General features: G+C 44.9%; 1 protein-coding gene across 5 annotated transcripts in view; it reads right to left on the bottom strand.

Annotated features, from left to right (window-relative positions):
* Window positions 1–6047: 6047 nt before the first annotated feature.
* Window positions 6048–22060, bottom strand: part of LOC309601577 (aromatic-L-amino-acid decarboxylase-like) — a gene marked incomplete at its 5' end in the record, with an annotated part of 44974 nt that continues 28961 nt past the window's right edge. For all 5 annotated transcript variants that reach the window (XM_082334669.1, XM_082334671.1, XM_082334673.1 and 2 more), the window contains 5 exons: window positions 6048–6431; window positions 9780–9881; window positions 13542–13640; window positions 14376–14395; window positions 18255–18331. In XM_082334669.1, the coding sequence (XP_082190795.1) occupies window positions 6225–6431; window positions 9780–9881; window positions 13542–13640; window positions 14376–14395; window positions 18255–18331 (505 nt within the window). In that variant the 3' untranslated portion in view covers window positions 6048–6224. The remainder of the gene's footprint in view (window positions 6432–9779; window positions 9882–13541; window positions 13641–14375; window positions 14396–18254; window positions 18332–22060) is intronic.

Here is a 22060-nt window from a genome sequence, read left to right as displayed (position 1 = left end):
GGGTAGTGAGAAACGAAAAAAAGACAAACACTGAAACGCCACCTTTCCTCCCTGCTGCCCCAGACTCGACTTCTCTCCCAGCTCTCCTACCCTGCCACCACGGTGCTCGGAGGGGTGGGAGGTTGCGGTCAGTGCACAGCAGTTTCTGGCTGCAGCTCCTTGCCCCTCATCTTTTTCCTCTGCTCTGGCGTGGGCACTCCGTGGACCCCAGTTTCTTCAGGAATATCCATCTGCTCTGGCATGGGCTGTCCATGGGCTGCGGTGCGGACATCTGCTGCACCGTGGGTCCGTTGGACCCAGCTGTGCCTGGCACGGGGCGGCCCCTGGCCTCTTCCCACAGAGGCCACCCCTGCCGCCCCCGCCACTACGAAAAGCTTCACGCCTGCACCCAGCATAGATGCCTTCAGCAGAGCAATTCACGTAACTGCAGTGCTTAGCGAAGATAGCGACATAAAATTCCCAAAGACTAGGTTTCTTAACCTTACTTGTTAATATTTTATTGCCATTCTTTATCTCATCTGCAGAAAGCCGTCATGTGCGGGGCTGCAGCTATAAGCGGTTGCAGTACTGATGGATCTCTAGTGCTTGTTGTTGTCCCATTAGTTCAGAAGCCTCATATAATCTTGGCTCATACTTGTGAAGCCAAATCTGCATTATCACAAAGGTATGGGTCTGGAAAGGACTCTAAGAAATCATCAACTTCTCTCTTCATGTCGGGTGAATCACTGTTTGTGATTCCTGGTGCACGTTTTGCCTAGTTTGTTCTTGAAAACATTCAGTACTTACAGAAACCTTGGTCCCTTTTTGGAGTTAAACCATTTGTACTGTTGAATGTTCATACCCCTAGCAGGGATGATATGATCGCGCTCAGGACGTCCTGTACACAGTAAATGCTGCTACGCAAACACAAGCTGATACATGCTTGATGTTAACCGTTAGTAAAATGGCTTTCTCTCCTGGATCCTTCTTTAGCAAGACTGAAGACGGGCAAAATTCTTCCCCAATGCCTCATCAATGTGTGTCCAGAGAAGGGCAATGAAGCTGGTGAAGGGTCTAGAGCACAAGTCTTATGAGGAGCGGCTGAGGGAGCTGGGGTTGTTTAGCCTGGAGAAGAGGAGGCTGAGGGGAGACCTTATCGCTTTCTACAACTACCTGAAAGGAGGTTGTAGCAAGGTGGGGGTCGGTCTCTTCTGCCAAGTAACAGCAATAGGACAAGATGAAATGGCCTCAAGTTGTGCCAGGGGAGGTTTAGATTGGATACTAGGAAAAGTTTCTTCACCAAAAGGGCAGTCAGGCACTGGAACAGGCTGCCCAGGGAAGTGACTGAGTCCCCATCCCTGGAGGTGTTTAAAAGACGAGTAGCTGTGGTGCTTAGGGACATGGTTTAGTGGTGGAGTTGGCAGCGCTAGGTTAACAGCTGGACTTGATGATCTTAAAGGTTTTTTCCAACCCAAACGATTCTATGATTCTGTGATTCTTTAAACGGGCAACATGGAGAAGAACCCTTCCTGAGAGGCAGAGGAGGTGTGCCCTGGCATTTACGTGTGCTCGGTGGCTGCAGGAGCCAAAGCGCTGCGGCTCCTCCCGTGTCGAGCTCGGTGGCTGCCTGAAACGGCAGGGTGGCCGCCTCCCGTCAGCATGCCCCGCTGTTTGTGTCTCTCCTTTCGGCGAGAAGGCCCTCTGGATGCCCGTCACTCCTCAGTCCGGAGGGGGCTGGAGGAGCACAGGATCACAGCAACCCACTTTGAAATTAGCGCACCAACCTAGATGCAACTTAGCGCACGGTGCTGCCGTTAAACCTCTGGCATTACCATAGTCACGTCTGTGTGGGCGAGCATTTAATTTCCCGTGAGAGACATCCCTTACAGTTACTGTCAGGCTTTTGCTATACGTCAAGCTTGTTACACCGTTAGTGCAGACAGCGTATTAAACTGTCTACGCTACTACGCAAGCTATCATCCGAGACCAAACTGGGCTAACATTTATAGTTGGCAACGCTGCTGCCATCAGACTTCCCCCGGGGCGTGCCTGCCCGATTTCCCTCGGGCTGCACAGGGGCAGGGAGCGAAGGAGCCTGCAGCTGCAAGCCCCCCTCGGGAGCAGAGGCTGCAGCGAGGCAGGGCTAATGACAGGGGCCACAGGGCTAATGACACAGGCCACAGGGCTAATGACACGGGCCTCAGGGCTAATGACACGGGCCGCAGGGCTAATGACACGGGCCGCTGCCTTGTCCGCCCTGATTGCGCCCGAGCGGCAAACCAAAGCCGAAGTTGGGCGGCTGGCTCCAGTGGCAGGCACAGCTGCAGGACCGTGCAGAACTTTGCGGAAGGGTCGGCGTCGGCCCCGGTTATGGCCGGGCGTTTTTCAGACTCGTGTTGCTGAGGAGGAAACTTCCTGCAGGAGCTCTCATCGGCAAAGCAACTTGTTCGAAGAACGCATTGAGAAACAGTCGCCGATGGTGAAAAGCAGGGCACTGGCGGGACCTGAGTGGGGAAGCTGGACCCCTTACAGCGCGTCTGGCATGAATAAAACGGGCAAAGCTTGCTTAATAGCACAGACAGACAATAGTCATAGTTTTGTTTCCATTTATTAGCGAACGCTGCCAATTAAAGCCTACGTGTCTGTTTAACAGGCTTTGGATACAGATTTTAAAGGAACTCGACAGCTCACGAATCATAATAAAAAAGCACTAAGCATCTGATTATTTTTCCATTTGGCTCTACACATGCTACGTAGACACTGTAATTATTATTCTTATTCTTTAATCTGCCCCCACCACCCTGGTTTTCAGGGTTCTCAGTTTTATTTCTCATTTGCTCCTCTATTTGAGCGATTCGAGTTTACGCATGTCTCAAGGTTTAGACTGCTGTTGTAAGGCAACTGTAATGTGAGTACTACTCATCAGATATGGTATCCTTACAGGAGACAACAACAACAAAACAACCAACAACCACGAGGAGAATGTTATATGTAAAAGCAAGAGAAAATTAGAAATTTCATAATTATAATGCAGTTCAGAGTATAATATTGTTGTGGTTTAACCCGGCAGGCAGCGAAGCACCACACAGCTGCTCGCTCGCTCACTCCCCCCCAGTGGGATGGGGGAGACAACTGGAAGAGTAAAAGTGAGAAAACTCGTGGGTTGAGATAACGACAGTTTAATAGGGAAAGCAAAAGCCGCGCACAGAAGCAAAGCGAAACAAGGAATTCATTCACTGCTTCCCATGGGCAGGCAGGTGTTCAGCCACCCCCAGGAAAGCAGGGCTCCATCACGCGTAACGGTGACTTGGGAAGACAAACGCCATCGCTCCCAACGTCCCCCCCTTCCTTCTTCTTCCCCCAGCTTTATCTGCTGAGCACGACGCCATACGGTATGGCCTAGCCCCACTCAGCAGTAACTAAAATATCCCTGATTATCAACACTGTTATTATCACTGGTTTCAGCACGAATCCAAAACATAGCCCCATGCTAGCTACTGTGAAGAAAATGAACTCCATCTCAGCCAAAACCAGCTCAAATATATTAGCAACACTTTCATAAATACATATCTTGTTGATATTTCACCATCATGAATAAAATATATTTAGAATCTGTCATCATTATTATTAAGAATGTAGGTATTGTACTAGCACTCTACTCGTTTAAAAAAAATACGTACGGTTACTGAAAAGTTACTTTTTCCCCTCCTTCTCTAGTAGCCGTGCGGTCTCCCTGGAGATGCAGATATTCTACTACAGTACAACTGGGAGATTTTGTAAATATTTTTAACATCGAACAGTATTATTCGGCACAGACTGTATTAGCTTTTGCAGACAAGGCACAATAAATCCAGGTTCACGTATTAACTATTCATAAATACAGTATTTCTCGCTTACAGATACGTTGCAAAGCCACAGAACAGAAACCGCAGTTACGATCTTCTTTCAAAAATGTTCTGTTCACCACTTTTGTTCTTGCGTTGATTACATAGCCCAGATTTCATTTTCAGGTGACCTAGCGTTAATAGTCTACGAAGGAATTACCACATGGGGAAAAGGGGGTATGAGAGACTGAATACTAAGGCGGCCTTCACCAATTACATCTTCAAGTCATCCCAGAATTTCAGAAAATCTAGAGCTGTGAATTTCTGATGTCTGTACTGGGCTGGCCACGGGGAAATGTGATTCTGTGGGTCTTGTCACTGCTGTTTATTAGAAGACTTACTTACGTCACTTCTTTGAAAACAAAAATAAAGTAACTTTTACTGCATTTACAATATTTTAAATCAACCCTGATCCTAAATTCTTTGCCAAAAGGAGCTTTGCTGTCTGGACAAGAGCCGCTTCTAAAACTGATGCCCATACGCTGAAAAATGTTTAATTGCATGTCAGTTTTGGCAACGTTTTCCCACAAATGCCTCGAGGGGACCTGTGTCTAATTCTGGGCTGTTGGGAACATTTCACCCCTCCTGGGTCTGGGTGCGCGTCCCTGTTCTACAGCAGGGTGAGGCTCACGCAGGCGAGCATCATCCGCCTCTGCTCTGGTTTCCACGGAGAGGCTTTCCACCCAAATCCTCCGATGTTCAGTCTGGTGTTGCCTTACCTCATGCATTTCTTTTCCAGTGCTTATTAGTTAGATTTTAATTCCAATTATAGCCACATCAGCCCAAAGCAACTCCACTTCACTGCAGTGGAATTTTCCTGGATTTACTCTATGAGCTATAAGCTTAATTTCATGAAACTGCATGTTTGATGGTCTCCTTGCGGCTTCCCAAATGTAGGAAGTACGCTTGCAAGGGACGGCGGAAGAAAGCTGAATGATTGTGCAAGTCGTCCAAGGTGCTTTAGAGTTAATAGGAGCAGTAAAAGGAAGAGATTACAAGAAATGCAAGTGTAGAAATGGATCCTACAGGTTATTTTTGTTGGAGTAGCTATTTGCTTTGTTCTTATTCACATAGAAATAACGGTCTGGAATTTATGTTTTCAAAATGGCAGAAGTACTTCAATTAAAGGCAGATATTGCTTCTGACTTTCATTTCGCCTCTTGACCTGCCTTCGACAGGATGAGACATCAATGGTTTGTGTCACGTACGTGTTATTTGACTTTCTCTGAAGGTTAATTGGTTTCCAATATTTTCATATGCCATGCGCCACTGCTAAGGGAAGAATATCATGGCTGGGGGGGCACCACAGCACATTTGGGGGGTTATTTCTCTTCGTTTCTATTTTGATTGCAATTTCTTGCATGTTAGCTAATGTGAGAAACAAAGAGTAGCGTTTTTGCCGTCACGTTTCTTAGCACATTTTGTCAAAGGCTTATGACACAGGGCAGTAAGCAGAATGGTAGCCATGAAAAGAAATCGCATCTCTCTTTCACAGAACCTAGCTTACAGGTTATTATTTTCAAGTAATCACTGCTTATAATAACAACTTGGTGAAAAATACACAATACCAGGTAGCACGTGGCTTTTGACAAAGCTCTCAAGAAGGAGCTTTTAAGAGGCCTCATTATGAGCGATCAAAGTGAAAACCTACAGCCCGCATAAGCTATTTGCTGAGATTTGACAAAAGGGCTGTTTTAAAAGCAAACCCTTGAGAAGAAAGCAGAGCGCCTGCCAGAAGGACGGTTAGCGCTCATTTAGCGCTCACTCCCCCCCTCGTCCTGGCTGTGCGATGAGGGAAGTCTCGAAGCCCTGACTTCATTGACCAAATTCCTGCAGCACGCGTGCCACGACACGGTGGTGGCCCAGACCGTGACAACAGCGTTTGCGCGTGCCTGCTTAGATGGGGCCTGAACAGTGCTACCAGCAGGTTACTGAACCTGCCCCAGCTGGGGTTCGTTCTGAAGTCATGGCAAGGTGAAATGAATGGGTTGTAACACCTCACAGTTTCACCGGTGACGAAAGGAGTGGGCACGCTAGAGGTTAATGGGGACAACGGAGGGAGCACGAACCCTTCCACTTCCATTGCCTGGTTCAATAAATGCTCTCGATTACGAACGGGTAGGAGAGGACAGCTGGAGCCCCCGTGGCTGTGTGCCATGGCAAGATGCAACTACAGAACAGAGAAGGAATGACTAAGGTTACAACACAACTTGCTGGCAAGGATTTTGCTACTGCAGCTGGGCTATATAACAACAGGGTTTGTATTTTTTTTTTCCTTCGTAGTTTGACTTTCCCACCTGCCCCTAAAATAAAACTTGGCAACCCAGAGAAAGCCAGCTAATTGCTGCTGCTCCACTGCTGTTACTGCTGGTGCTCCCATGCTTTCAGAAGATCGGTTGCCAGCTGTGAGATGTGCTGCCAGGCAAACTTGACGTGGGTGGATTCCACTGTGCGGGAACAAATAGCAAAACGTAGCACAAACTTCTCTCGCAGGTGGCACGGGACCAGGTGGATCTTCTTGGCCTCGTTTATGCGTTTAAGCAGCGCCTCATTGAGTTCGTTTGAGCCCTGAAATCATTGCAATTCAGCGGATATGGTGGTGAATTTCAGAAGCAAGCTTGGAAGCTGTAAATCCCACCAAGCAGCCAAGCCCAAGTGCCACCAGTATCACACAGCCGCTTTCTTGTCTCTCAGTGCTTTGCCATCACAGGACTACAAAAGCTGACGGCACAAGAGAGAATCTTTCAGCCACAAAGCCATTTACGGATTAACTGGGGTTTAGAAGCAGCGTTCACACCGGGGCACTTGTGACAGCTGACTGCTTTCTTGGGACCTAAGGTCATGAGCTATGTAGCTTCATGTAAAAGCATTCGTGCTTGCATCCACGTCCTTACACTTTTCTTAGATCTAATCAAACAAATGTGGGAGGAAGTTGTGCAATGAACTATAGCAACATTTGTAAAACAAACCTTCCAGTCTTCACTTAAGCATGGCTGCTGTGAGAGACTTTTGAAGATGAAGACGGAAATCTTACCCTTAGTCAAGAAAGAGTTAAGGTAATGCATCCCTGCCGTAAGTAAGCTTCGTACTATCAATCAGCAGAAACCCTAAAAAAGTATTTATTTGCCTCGAGTTCTATAGGACGTGTCGGCCGCAGAATCCTACAGAGTGGGGTTGGGGGGGGATTTTGGAAATGTGGTAAACTGACCCTCCGTGTGGAAGTACAGAGTCTTCTGCCTTCCGGGAAACAAAGATAGAAATGTTAAATACCTTGCAGAAGGTCAGAGGGACTCTACATGCATGCAGTATTGAATTTTATCTCCTTCTCGTGTACTTCATTCTCCTTGTGCGCAAGTAGTAAATGTGAGCGTTTCCCTTAGAGCAGCTGTACGCTCTTAGCATCAGCTCTCAAAAGAAAGAGGACTGCACGGAGGAGTACTGCTTCTTTGGCAGGTTCAGCTAACGCTGCATCAATGGTTTTCCTAGTTCGTGTCCATCAGCATTTGAGAATAAACAAAAGATGTCGTCAGACTTTCAAAACCAGCAGTGAATTGCTTTAAATGAAAACAGTGAAAGAAGGGCTCCCAGAAACCTCGGGATTTTTGTCTGATTTAGCAGCACAGGATGAAGTGCTAGCTGCATGTCTTTGACAGTCGTTGTTGCCCAAATTAAAGGAACCCGTCTGTCTAACGTTTGTATCAGCAGGCCGAGAGACGGCTTCAGCTTTGTGGGCAGTTTGCCGTAATAGCTTCGGACATACCACGTTGATCTTGAGTGCTATAGTTTCATTGTTTGGGGAACTATCTTGGCTATTGTACGGCCTTCACTCTTTCCGTTACACTGCTGGCAATGCAGAATTGCAAGAGATGCGAGGAGCATCTGCGCTTTTACCGCAGTGTTCCCTTACTGAACACCGACGGCGGTAACAGAGTCACAAATGGACCAATCCGTCTGTTCAGCGGCGTTTTTGTTACTGCAGCGGCATAGGTCTTCCTGAGAACATCGATATCGGAAAACGTGGTCTCTCAGATCTGCCCGGTTGTGACTTGCCCGCTTAGCCTTTTCCATATAAAAACAAAGCGTAAGTTTCCCATCGGCACGGAGGATAAATGCGTCATCCCCATGGGTTCGGATCATACGAGAGTTAGAGCTGAACCCGAGTCAAAACCTCGTTCTGACTTAGCCCAAGTTGTCAGGGGATTTGGATGAGAGCCTGCAATTCATGGCTTAGCCTTAGTCTCGTAGCAGATATTTACGCAACTGGAATGCTCCTGACGAAGAAAGGACCAAGTCTGGTGTTTTGCAAGTCCCCACCCATTATGGGTCAGTCCCTGGTGGCAATGAGATACTGCTTTCATATCAAAGGTAATCCATCATGAAAATGACGATCCTTGCCTTTAATATGAAACGCATAGCACTAGCTTTTAGGCAATACAAGCGGTTATACGATGTGAAGTTAATGCCCTTGGCAGGGGTGACGGGAGGGAGGAGAAAGATTTATATGTCTGTCTTCTTCTCTACTCTCACAGCTGCGCCTCGGGTGTCACGTCAAATTGAAGTTAGTAGTGCCTTCCCCTCTCCCAGAGCTTTGAGGAGCCAGCAGCCAGCTCTGATTGAGTCTGTCAGCTTCGATAAGACACTATTCTCACCCCCTTGGAGAAATGACTGGCTTGCCTTGTGTTCATCTGCAGACGTGACACGGAGGCCAAAAATTAACCCTTTGGCATGATACGTTTGATGAAATAGGTATAATATGAAAGTCACGGATTATTAGTCCACCTGCTCAACAGCGTGAAAGGCAAAAAATTAAGAGTTACAGCTAAGGAAAAAAATAAAAAAGGATTTCTCAAGAGCAAAGGAGGGAAAAATACGTCATACTTTCACAGCTGCGCAGCACTACAGTTCAAGTCCCCTGCCCCTCAGTCCTACTGTGACTACGTGAAAGTTACAAGTGTCCTACTTCTAAGGTGCATTTTAATAGGAATTACAGAAATCACAGGAAGATTTTTGAGAGAGTGCTTTAAAAAGCAAATAGAGCTGCAAAAAAGCCTATAAAACAGAGCCTTCAGTTGCCAGCTCCTCTGTTAAATGAGTTCTTTACCTAAAATAAGACACTGAGCCCCCTTCAATGTCTGATTAAACAAGTGAACCCTCCCAACTACTGCAGCGCTGAGTGCAGAGCGAGTCTTCTAGTTTCTGCTGGGCAAGGTCTCAACATCAGTGAACTTGGCACTCACGGAGAGTTTGGGGAATGAAAGGCCAAGAGGGGCAAAAGGGTCATGTTCAGCAAGAAAAAGCAGACCAGGGCCAAGGGCAGTCGGGAAGCTGGCCTCCTGTGCAACCGGTTCTTACTCCTGTCTTGCTCCGGTTTGCCCAGGCTGACTGTAGGATTTTATCAATGAAAATGTATTCTTTGAAGAAAACAACAAAGTAGTGTTTATCACTCTCATCTCCATCCATGATTGTCATTTTATATACATTGATATATAGACGCGCACAATTGTATCTTAGATACACACACGTATAAAATTAACTCGACAAGAAGCATCTAATACACGCCCATACGCTCACACATCATATACAAATGTCTAGGGAAAGGTATTAAAACAATCCTCTTCATCAAAGCCCGTCAAGCACAGAACACAACAGTCATTTTGGATGAGTGGGTAGACCATTTGTTGGCCTTGACTATCTATTTCTACACCCTAATATGCTTGAATGTCTCTTAAGCATTTGATCGATTTTTAACAAAATTGTCTAGAGCGTCTTTCTTTATTCTGCTTTGATCTACATGAACTCCCTTTACTTTCCTTAAAAAATAATTAAGTATGTTAACTCCAAAGACTATGTTCAGTTGCAGGTTCTCGTATTGGTATAAAACTCGACAGAAGAAACAGGAGGTCTTAGCTGCCTTACCTTCAGCCGAAAACAGACCAGTCCCAAGACAACCTCAGCGCAGATCTCAAATCTTTCATCCTGAAGGACTAAATGTTCAAACTGATGCGACAGCCTGACGTGCTGAGAAGAGAAAGATAGTAGCTACATTGTACAAATTTGATTCGTCAAGAGAAAAGATGTGCTAACTGGTTCAGGTTCAGCTGAAAAGAGAGGTGATGGCAGTATGATCAAGCAAGTGGAGAGCACATCTCAGCCAACCTGTTTAGAAGTTACTGGGGAAAAAAGAGTGGCATTGGGCACCAAGCCAGAGCAGTGGCTTTGAAGCACAGGAAACCAGTGCTCTTCCAAAATCAAACAAGTAGGAAAAATACCAGCAGGCATACTAACAACCAGCTGGGAAGACTCAACATCAGTCCGTGACGCTTGCATACTCATACCACATTTTGCTTCCTCCCCAACGGGAAATGAATTCACAAGCACTTGGAAAAAAAGAACCCATATCCTCATCAGGTGCCTGCAGTGCCTTATCCGGTCCCCCTCTCACTGGCTACCATCGGTTCAGTGCTCACTACCCTAAAAAAAAAAAAAGACCGCAGCAACCAGCTATTAGAATGACAGTTTGTCGCCGGGCAATAGCCAGCCTGCACCAAAACTTATCAGCGACATCTGAAGTGATGTTTAAAAGTTCCTTAACTTTTATGTATTTATGATTACAAATAATTTTCTAAAAACATGCAACTAACTCCATGTCTTTTCCTCCCTTTGCACTTTGCCTTTTTGCAAGTTCAAGGACAGATATCAGACAAAAATGGAACGTTTCACTTTGGACCACGCTTAGATGTGGAATGTTTCCTCTCACAGGAACTTCTTCCAAAGGGGCAACAACAAGGCAAAACAGAAATTACAGAAAAGAAAACAAAAACAAAAACAAAAACAAAACCAAAACCAAAACAAAACCAAACCAAAAACCAAAAGCAAACCACATTTTGCAATCTTAATCATAGCTTTCTGGTGTTTGTTTATTCCTCAAAATAGAAAAACTTTGTTTACATTGACTCAAAACCTTGATTCAAAACCTTCCTACTGGGCATCCCGGTACCCTGTGCAACCAGCCACTCTTACTGCTGTTACCACTTCCTCCCGGCTGTTTGTTGCATCCATTTATCATCTCCCTCTACAATTAGACCGAAAGCTCTTTGGGTCAGGAATGAGACCAATAAAATGACCAATCCTTTCCAAGGCCTTTGAACGTTCTGCTAGTTGAAATAGCATGAGTTTACAGCTATGAGAATTGCCCAGAGGCACATGTGTACATACAGATACCTGTATGCACAAGTGCACGGAAAACGTATGTGAAATGTGCACCCGTGCGCTCCTCATCTTCTGCTGTCTCCTCCTGTCCTCATGTTCTGTAGCCTTAACCAAGCCGATGCCTTTTACACAGCTCCACCAAATTTCACGCTGCATATACTAGGTCTTGGAAATCACAGCCATAAAGATGTCACGTTCAACGAGAGGAGAATTTCGCAGCCGTTCAGCTGAATGTAATCACCAGCTGAACTTAATCAAAATTTACCTGGGTAAGAACTGAATGAAACACAAATTTAAGGTTCGGCTTACTGCGAGCAGTTCGTACAAGGAAGCTGGACCCATGCTGTGCTTTTCACAGCAGGTTTTTATGTCCGCTTTTTGCACCAAAGAATTTTCCAGGAATTTGCAAGAAATGAAAGCAAGGGAAAATAGAGACCATGCGGTAAAACACAAGTGAAAATTCTGGAAGTATTTTGCATTGGTGTCTGGATGCCAGTGCTTTTACCCACAGCAATGACTGGCAACGGCGCTGGGGGGCACCCAGCGTTCTGGATGGCCCAGCCCCGGGGCGGCGAGGCAGCGGCGCTTCCACCGGCGCGGCACCTGCGGCACCTTTGCCTGACGCGGTTGCCCGGGCCCTGCACCTCGGGACCATCAGGGTCTGTTCTCCGGCATCGCTTTTACGGAGTGCTGCCGCCAAAGGTGATGAAGCCCAGTAAAGGTGAACGGAACGAGGCCTGGGGGTTCCAACGCTGTAAAACCGAGGGGCCCTGGGTGCCACAGCCGCCTCTCAGCGCGTCCGAGAGCGGCGCCCGCGCGCGGGACGTGGCGTGGCGGTAACTCGCAGGAGGACGCGTGCGGCTTTGGTGCGCAGCCTTTCAAGACAGGCAGGTAAACCGTGAGAAGAAAGTCCTGTCTGGGGAACCCCAGGGACTGGAACTAAGGCTAGGAAAGATGGAGAGGCAAAAGCCGACGGGCTGTTCTCAGTGCTCTGCTGAACGTGTCCACACCAAGCCTGACCTGGGGATGTTTTAACCCTCCAAATGCTTTTGATTTTGACATTTGTGTCATGCTCTGTCCCTAGCATCATTAACTGAAAGCTGACGTTCAGCTATTATTTAGCCTTCACACCTTCACACAGTGAAATTTAGCAGACTGAAGAAAAGAAGCCGGTAAGGAATTTTTGGGTATCTCTGTCTGTCTCGGGTAAATAACCCCTGCTCTTCTGCAGTGAGAAGGGAAAAAAGAAAGGGATCGAATTCATTTGGTTATTCAGGATTAAGGGAACTGTCCTACAGAATCACTAGTGGGAGCAGTGAACTCGTGAGGCATTAAGACTCCGTTCCTATTTAAAAAAAATTGTAGTCGTGTATGCATCTGTGTGAATATACATGTAAATAAATATAAATATAAATATAAATATAAATATAAATATAAATATAAATATAAATATAAATAATATAAATATAAATATAAAGGCTCCTGCCTTGAGGTGTTTAAACTGAATTTTGATTTTGGGGCAAAGCCTTCAAGAATGACAACAGGTTTTGATTGAAGGGAGCTTCTCTGAAGCGTCGGAGTACATTAATGTCTATGTGCAAATCAGCATACCTGCCTAGCCTTGATCGCTTCCTGCGTCCCCTCCCATAGATTTCACCTCTCTGCCTGCCTTAGCTCACACCCCACCACGCTCTATGGTATACTAGACCAGACTCCTAGCTAATGGATATTTGTGTAAATATTTAGAGCCAAGTCATGGATCTCCTCTTACTAGAAGTTTGCCTAAACTTCATAAAGATAAAAGGTGTGCTTGAAATGACTTCACTGCTACAGAGGAAGTATATATATAATTCAGACTGGCACCAGGTGTGGGTTTTAGTGATTAAAAAAACCCAACAAACTTCTTTTTACATCAAGTATAAACTTAGTACTTATTCATAACAATGTTAAAAAACCACTAAATTGTACACATCCTTTTTTTTTTTAAAAATAGGTGGATTTTAAACAGGAAACAAAGAAACAGCAGAGGTAGACATGCCCAATAAGTTACTGTATCATAAATGCAGCCCAATGACCTTAATCATAATCTAAATATGCTATCAGTCCATGCACATCATTAACAAAAAAAGAAGTCATGAATAATCATGTTTTTTCCCCCAATAAAACCATCAAAGTGCTCTGGCTTAATTTCAGAGAGAACTATGGTCCCACACTGTAGAAATTCCAAATTCCTAGACTTGTCTTCTCTAAAGATTGACACAAAACAGATGACAGCTTCCATCCTGCCATGATATGAAATTGTGCTACTACGTGGGGCAAACAAGCAGTACCCCTATACAAGCCAGCTATCAAAAACCTGTTGTCTATGTGTTCTGTTGTGTACAGAAGTCATGGAGAGTAGAGAGGTAGCAAGTTCATTTTCCCTTGCCGCCCCACCACAGGTTACCCAAGAAAGCAAATGCCAGTCACCTTGCGGATGTGCTCCTGCAGTCCTTTGACCCCGTACATCCTCAGCACGAACCAGAGCTTCAGGGAGCGGAACCTCCTCCCCAGGGGGATTTGCCAGTGCTGCAAGCCAGGGAGAAGGGAGAGCACCCACGTTAGAAGCCACCCTTGCAGTGATACTGCAGAAATTGTACATTCTGCAATGACTGTGAAGTGCACCGCATTGCCACATCCTACAGGCACTTGCTAGAGGGGGGGTCAAATGATAATAGCAATGTCTGTGTCTGGTTAATGCCCCGGTGTGACTCTTTAATACTCAAAATTTTCAAATGAAGACTGGAAAAGGAGATCGGTGTCAGAATGGAAGGGTGACAAGGAAAATAATTGAATTTTCTTTGTGCATCCTGAATTCTCCTTGAAGGCTTTGGAAAAATAAGTATCTCAGAAGCTCGTGGACGCTGCCTTGCTTCCAGTTGTGGGGCTAGCATCTACAATGACAGGCCCATTTTCCGTTTCAAAACAACAGTGGTTCTGTTGGTTAAAGGTTAAAACACAAGTGTGTTTTAAAAAATGTATTATTCACTGCGTTAAGGAAAAAAATCTTTAGGACATTTCTTTCTACTGCCTAAACCTTGAGATATCACACGTGCAAGATGATTTCTGCTTTTAAACAATTTTTTTCAAAAATCCAGAGTTTAAAGTTTCAGCTTGAGGAATGATGAAAATTTAGCAAGCTGCATCCTTCCTGGAAAGAAAGATAAGGTTTTGAGGTTTATGATAGTAGCAGAAAATAAAAGCCCTGGAAATACCAGTGTATACAAGTAATAGCATTAATTATTGCATTGATGCTGTACTTACCCGATAATCTGTTACAAGGCCTGGAAGTTAAAGAAAAAGTGTTCACATTGCTTCATCACAACAGCCAAAACCGACAATCATTCTAATGCTATTGAAAAAGCTGGATCTTAGCTCTCCTTTCTGTTTGCCACAGCCTTCAGCATCATCAGCGTCCACAGGACCACTGCGCGCCTAGCAGGATACCCGCCAGCATGCTAAGTGAAGGTGCTTGCAGTAAGCTTCATTCCTTAGCTAGTCAGAATATACCACAAACAAATTAAGCAGTTTTCAGGAGGAGAAGCACATTTTCCTTGCTGTTATGCTTCAGATCCTGTGGAGGTGATGGACTAAATGCTGTGTTTATTTTCCTCTTGTAAGGAAAAGAAGTAGTAGGTAAAATGGCAATTATTAATTTTGTTTGAAACAGTTTGCAGAATCCCCAAACTCACTTCATCACTCATTCTCTGCTTCTACCTACCTTTGAAACTCATTCATGTATCTGTTGCTCATTCGTCAGCATGTCTAATAAGTGACTTGAAAATTTGGTTCAGAATTGACCCTTCCTGTTTGGAGAACAGTATTCTGTGGGTTTTTATGGCTTTTCATTTGACGTAGCAAAAGCCCCTTACAGACGCAGACTGACCAAGCCACAAAGCAGCCCAGGGAGGGCATTAGTAGTGATCTTTTATGTGAGCGCACAGAGCCAAGACACATCTACCTTTGCTTTGACTCAGGTAATTACACTGATTTCACAGTAAAGGAAACTGTAACGTGAAGCTGGATTGCTTGCAGTAAGCCAGGGACAGAAATTAAACTGACCTAAAATCTAAAGCACTTCTTTAGGAAAATGTGGAAGCATCTGCTTAGCTTGCTTATTCTGCTTTATTAGTCTGCAGCAGAGCATCAGCTTCATAGGAAAGTATGTACTTAAATCCCACGGGAAAGTGCTGTCTAAGTGCTCCTGGAATTGTGAACCGCAAGGTACCATACAGAACCGTAGCTTCTGCATTTGGCCAGTTTGCGTCGTTTAGGCAATTCTCAGCCTTTGTATGTTCTGGGGGTAACAAGCCTGTATTTCCGGCGGTACGAGCTCTCTTGCCAACGTGCTCTCATCTACGCAGCCAAAACCTAAGCAGCAGCATGGTCCTTCCTCCCTGCAACATACAGCCATCTGGTTCTTTAACCTGCCCCTAGGTTATTTTCCAGATGAGGAACAAACCCACACAACAAGCAACAATCATTAACCTGCTCCTGGACCTCAGGAAACGAACACGGTTGTCTCAGCTCGGTAACGAGGAAATTTGATAACATTCACGTTCTGCTGCATTGTAGCAGCCATTTTGGTTTGAGAGCTGCGAGGCCGGTAGCAAAGACAGTAAAGCAACTGGTGACAGATAAATAATCCTACGCTCCTGTAAGGGGCTCTGTCTAATGATCCACAACAACGCCTTTCACAAGCTGTGAAGCAGAATGCAATCAAGGATTAGTCCTTGATTACAAGCCTTAGTCTTGCATCTGTATTTAACCAGGAGGAATTGCATTGCGGGGGCATGGGTGGCGTCCACAACAGAGCATAAAGCTGCATTCTTCTAACACTGCCGTCAGGATTTGACCTACGTCCTGGGTTGCCAGGCAAGCTAGTATAATCTTCCTGGTGTGATGATGCAAATCGCATAAAATGATAATTAATGACAAAATAAAGACTTTCCCCTTGGGGGCACACGTAATTGCCATGTGGTTATTAAGAGTAATTGCTCACAGATAGATGCATTTTTCTGCTCACTTAAATTCTTGAGTGAGAGACGAGCAAATTCAAAAATGCTACTTCATCTGCCTTGTAAACCATGATGGGAATTCTTGGACCTGAGATACAGAGACACAGTCAGAAAAATAAGACCCTCCACTAGACCAGTCCTATTTTCCGGAGTGCTGACGTCCCTAAACCACACAGGGATCAACAGGGCCTGCAACAGCCTCGCGCCTTTGCAAATTTGACTGTTTTTATGGGAGGCATAAGTGTGGACTGGATTGAACAGCTTAACTAGAGGCATTCGTGTGGACGTGGTGCTTAGGGACATGGTTTAGAGGTGGACCAGGCCGTTAGGTTAACAGGTTGGAGTCGATAATCTCAGAGGTCCTTTCCAACCTTAACGATTCTAGGATTCTATGGTTTGCATTTGAAAAGTGTTGTCCAGCTCTTTGGAAAATTGATGTCAAATGGGAATAGAGCACAGAAAAAATTAGCATCGCTAGACTGCTAGGAATCAGCTGATCTGGTTGGAACCGCTACGTCCAGGTCCCATAACGTACTGTCACACCTTCTGAAGGCAAGGCGAAGGCTGAACAACCGCTTACCCAACTGGGGAGATAAAGTTTTCAGGTCAACTAGGCGGCCTCACTGGAAGCACCTGGTTTTAAGAAAGGTTTCATTTCCTTCTGGTGTTACTTAACCTGGGGAAGACCTAAGGTTCTTGTATCAGTACTGTCAGTTGGCGCAAGGCCGTATTTTCACTTTAGTTAAGGTTGTATGATTTCTCCTCAAGATGAGTATTTTTCACGTACGTTAAGTAAAAGCTGGGGATGTAAGTATATTTGCCATAACTTGTATTTTTCAAAAAAAAGGCAAAGAAACAGTACATATTTTTTCTTAACAAGCCTAGCCTTTGGAGGGTGAACCTCAGCTCCAGAGTTACTGCCTTTTCCTGTTTATTGCACTGTTCTGTATTTGCATTGCTTGGAAATGTAGAAAAGGAATAAATGCAAAATTTCTGCCAGTTCAGGATTAAGGCACAGGACTCCATTTTTCCTAGGGCTTTCTAGTGAACGGTGGAATTCTGGGTGGTATTAATTTAAATGTCAATGAGTTCATAACCATAACAGAGAGAAGAGAAGAGCGCTCAGGATGGATACACTTGTGAGCACAGCTCAGCACCAGCAGTTCCAGGAAAGAGAGGAGAGAGAGTGAACGGTGAGAACACCCACACGTGATTCACCCTCTTGAGAAAGTTGCGGGGGAACCTGCACCACATGTTGACACTGCACTGCTGTGACCTTCTTCACAATTAATCGGCTATTAACCGCACGTGGACAAACAGGCTTCAGGGTGGCAAATGCCACTCTGCAGTGGCTAGGTATGTGCAAGGAGCAGCACGAATGCACTAAGGAGCTTTGTACAGGGCCCAAGATTTCCGAGTCCTTTGCGAGCATTTTGTGAAGAACTTTCGTGAGCGTTTGGTACAAGACAGACGGATAGCCTGCACTTACCTCCTTCTCTACGATCAATGTAAGAACCTGAGAGCAACAGGATAATGTCCCAGAGAGCTACCATTCAAAGCAGAGCACGGATCTCAAACACAGCTCACCCCCTCCTTGCGCTTTCAGGGAATGTGTGCTTCAGACATGGGCATTGGAAAATTTGAATCAGAGCTCGCAAGCATAGCTAAGAAAAAAAGGTCACAGACTTGAGAAACCCTGAAAGCAAATCAGATCTTGAAATCATCCTGGCGGAAGATCTGCGGGGAAGGCAGGTTAAGGGACTCGATACACAGCACCCAATACCACCTGACTAGCAAAAGATCATGAAGAATTTTCTCAACACTCCTACAGAGGGTCAGTGGTAAATCTGGAGCTGGGGAAATCCCGGTACGAAAGTATTAATATGATGCTCTATAAAATGACTTTCCAAACGGCTTTTTGTACTAACTAAAATCTCACTACAAGGCTGTTTGCACTTTCACAAGCTTAACTCCCTGCGGCACTCTGAAAATGGAGAGAGGCTCCTAAACGGCTTGGGTAGTTTCAAGAATTTCAGTTTTCATCTTAAATCCTTTTTTCCATTAAGTATCAGTGTGCAAACAAAACTACATTAATAATAACAATCTCATTTAAGTATAAAATTACCAGACTCCTGATGTTGATGCTGCAGGTAGAGAGGGTCTAATTTAAAGGCACCTATTATATCGGATCTTTTTTTCACCCTGTATAAAAAAGAAAGAAATCAAGTTGAGAAATTGAGGAAGTAAAATTGAAGGGATTACATTTCCACAAGAAGTGAAGGGAAATTGAATGCGTTTAAATGGGCGGATTTCCTGAGCACAGCCTGTGCCATTGTCAGTGCTGTTTCACAGTCATATCCGTACTGTACGTACAAGTAGCTAAGCGTAAGGCTCAGCAGGAACGGGCAGCATGACTGCACGACTGCATATTTAAAAACAGACAAGAGACAGACACAGGGGATCTTTTTATGGCGACAGACACTCACACCAGAATGTGAGACGAGCTAAAGCTATGTTAATGTTTGCAGTCAACAGAAGTTGCCTTGAAATTACTGCAGTACAAAGCTGTGGGAAGAGCTGTGGCTTCCCAGACACCGTGCTCAGCCACGCTGAGCTTTGTGGGTGCTGGCCACTGTCGGTCCGTGCGGTGGTGGTGGCAGCAGCAGCCACCGGTAGGGACGAGCCACCCGGCCCAGGCTCGGGCTTCCCTCTTGTACCACCCTGCCCGTAGCTGGATCCGATGCGCGATGGCTGACAGGTACGCTACAGCAGAATGTAAAACCGAGAAGCGTACCTGACTGGGGCCAGCTAGCGGGTGGTGTCACTGGACTGCGTTTCAAAAGCCAGCGTGTGCCTTTCAGAAAGAATAAGCTACATTTTGCCAGTGGGTAAGAACAAGATCTTGCTGGTTTATGCTTCGCTCTATGTGTGAGATTGACTCACCTCTACAAACGACGGGGTTTACAGAGGCAGCAAAAGGAGAAACCAGACATCAAAAAGGGAGAGACTGCTACATGATCATGTTAGGCCTATAGATATATCACAAAGTAAGCAATAATTACGTCCCCATGGGGACACTCTAAATGGCAAAAGTCCAAACCTTTTATGGTTTTCTGTGCATCCGTTCTTTTACGTTCTTTGTCATGTTTTAGTATCGAATTCTAAGTAAAAATCTAATTGCCAGTATTTTAGCGTGTACGTATACATGCACGGGCCAGTAGATACACCCCGTCTCGTTCACACCTAGGCTGTGCTCACAAAACATCTTATTCGAACAAACAAAAAGCCTTCCTCCCGCTCTAATGGTCAGGAGGGTACAAGGTTAACAAAGTACTTGCCTTCAGGTATGGAAAGTACGTAGCTGAAGATAAGAAAGCTTATGCACGTGAAAAACAGTAAAAGACATTCAGAATGCGCTCAGTAAAAACAGTAAATCACCTCTTTGTGTGCTGAAAATATCCTGTGGACACAAGGAAGCAACTCTTATCTGAGAGCAGGTTTAATTAGGGTAAGTATTGTGAACAAACCCTAAGTTCTTCACCTGCAGTTCACTTGATATATTTGATTACTTGGATAGATCCAGGTTTCAGTAGCTCATCCCATACGCAACTAACCCACGTTACAAGCAATATCATCAGTTGTCTTGCGAGAGCGTCATTCCTTCTCCTGTAACAGGCTGTGCTAAACAGCGGCACACGTAACTATTCTGCAGGAGCACCCGGTCTCTTAGAAGCTATCAAAATGCCGTCATCTTGCGCTTCCTTGGCGATGTGACTGCTTTTTTAAAAGGTGGTGCCTGTTCCACCTGGGGACTTCACAGGTCTTAATCTGGCATCCATGACAAACCATCTGAAAGGATTACTAAAATAAATCCAAAGCCTGGACATCAACGTATATGAACCAGTTGAGTTGCACCTTTATACACGACGTCTAGATTTCACCCTGTGTATTTCAACTTCTTTGCAGTTAAGTGCTTGTGTGGTCTGGTAATGGACAGAAGCGGTGTTCTTAACTTGCTTTGCAAATACCCCTGGTGGACTGAAGGTTCCGGAATATACATTTCCAAACTGTCATTGATAAGCTAGAATTTTTTCAAGGCTTGATGTTATGCTAATAGACCTACTAAGATCTGCCTTGAGTGGCACAGATCCCCCTGTTAAGTAGTCCTAATACGAAATGCACAATACAAGTCCTGGTGAATACAGCAATGAACATTTGTGAAAAGTTACTTGCTTGGATTGCACAGCTGCAGCTTTGAACACGCTCACTCTATTCGGTCCATTTTGACTGACGGACACAATAACCAGAAAGGTGACTTCATGTTATAGACCGACAGGAAGGTTTCCCTTCCATCTACAGATAACCATTTCCTATAAGCACCTTCCTTTCAACTCCTGAAACAACCTTCCCAACCAAAAGTTAACGCTTAAACCCTGAAAAGAGTAACAGAAAAGCAAGAACACCAAGGCTTCTTAAGATGGCTGTTTTCACTCTCTCTGAAAGGAGACACTTCTTCGCCTAAAATGGGAACACTAATAATGATTAGTGGCATAATTGGTAATAGGACACTCTTGTACAAAATAGCAATTTTATAATATTCCAGAGCACCAACTAAACGAGTCAGGCAAAACTGACTGGTAGTTTCAAGGCAGAGTCTCTAAAGGACACCAACACTGGAATACGGAAAGTGTACCCCTCTCCGAGTGGCTCTATTAAATTCCTTCTTACAGGAAATTGACTGCTCTTTTCTGTACAGCGAGAAGTCTGAGAATATTTTACAAAAGGTTTATAATGGCATTGCCTCCAAATCCCAAATGACATCCGTGCTACGTATTGCACGGAGCAGTTAAATAGGTACATTACAGATCCAACGGCTAGATTATCTTAATCAACTTGCAGGGAAAAGAAAAGGGAGTGCTTCTTGGAGAAAGTCCTGGGGAGCCTGGGTGATTTAGCAGCCTGTCCGTCAATGGGTCTCAGCCTAATTGGATTCTGAAATGGTGTTCGCTGTTTATTGACCTCTTTCCGTATGATTACAATATCGTGGTTAATACTTCCCACGGATCCTAAGAGAGGACTCTGTACCCTTCACAGTTACTTCTTCTGACCAGGTTCCTTCACCCTTCGTTATTACATTTCATCTTTTCAGGCAGTGTTACTGTTGGTAAGAGAGGTGAATTTTGGACACGGGCCTTAGAAGTAGCTGGACGATGGATTTGGCTTCAAGTCAGCGTTTAACTTGAAATGTACACTTCATTCTTTATGAAGTGAATGGCACCCATATGTAAATGCCTCGCTGAAATGAAGCCTGAATGGCGATAGCGGTGAAACTTTCGCTTTGGGTAAGGAGACATGTTGCAAGGTCTCTTGAGATTCCTTGTAAGGGACTCCTCCTACCTATGACACCAAGCGTTTCATGCAATGGCTTATCTAAACAAAGGCAAGAAACCAAATGGAGAAAAATACTTTCCTCAGTCTTTCCAGATGCCGTGAGTGTAGATGCCTTGTTTTCCTGGAAAGCCAGGTAAAACACTTTTAACATGGAGTTCCACAGGGTTATAGGGGAAAGCAGAATTAATGAGAAGTTAAACTGGTAGGGACTAGACTCTGGCCCCTAGTTGTCCTACACACATTAAAGAGAACGATGGTGTATTTTCTCATTTCTGAGTGGCTACGTTGTTAACAGTGTCTTGGAGTGGTGAGAAAAAGAAGGGAGAAGGTGGCAAAGGAGTTTCATCTTCTCCCTGTTTCCACACACAGAGAGGGACAGCTACTGATGAGGCACTTCTGAACTGGAGTCTGGGGTTAATCACTGCCACTACTGATGAATCAGGATCCAAATGTAAGCCACTTACTGTACAGAAAAGAAAAATTTCATTATGGCTTGGAATATTTGAAGTGCCTACATTGGGAAAACTCTTACATTCAGAA

This window comes from Platalea leucorodia (assembly GCF_965183815.1).
Source record: "Platalea leucorodia genome assembly, chromosome: 1".
In the NCBI taxonomy this organism is placed as follows: Eukaryota; Metazoa; Chordata; class Aves; order Pelecaniformes; family Threskiornithidae; genus Platalea; species Platalea leucorodia.
This window is presented reverse-complemented; position numbering and strand designations above follow the sequence as displayed.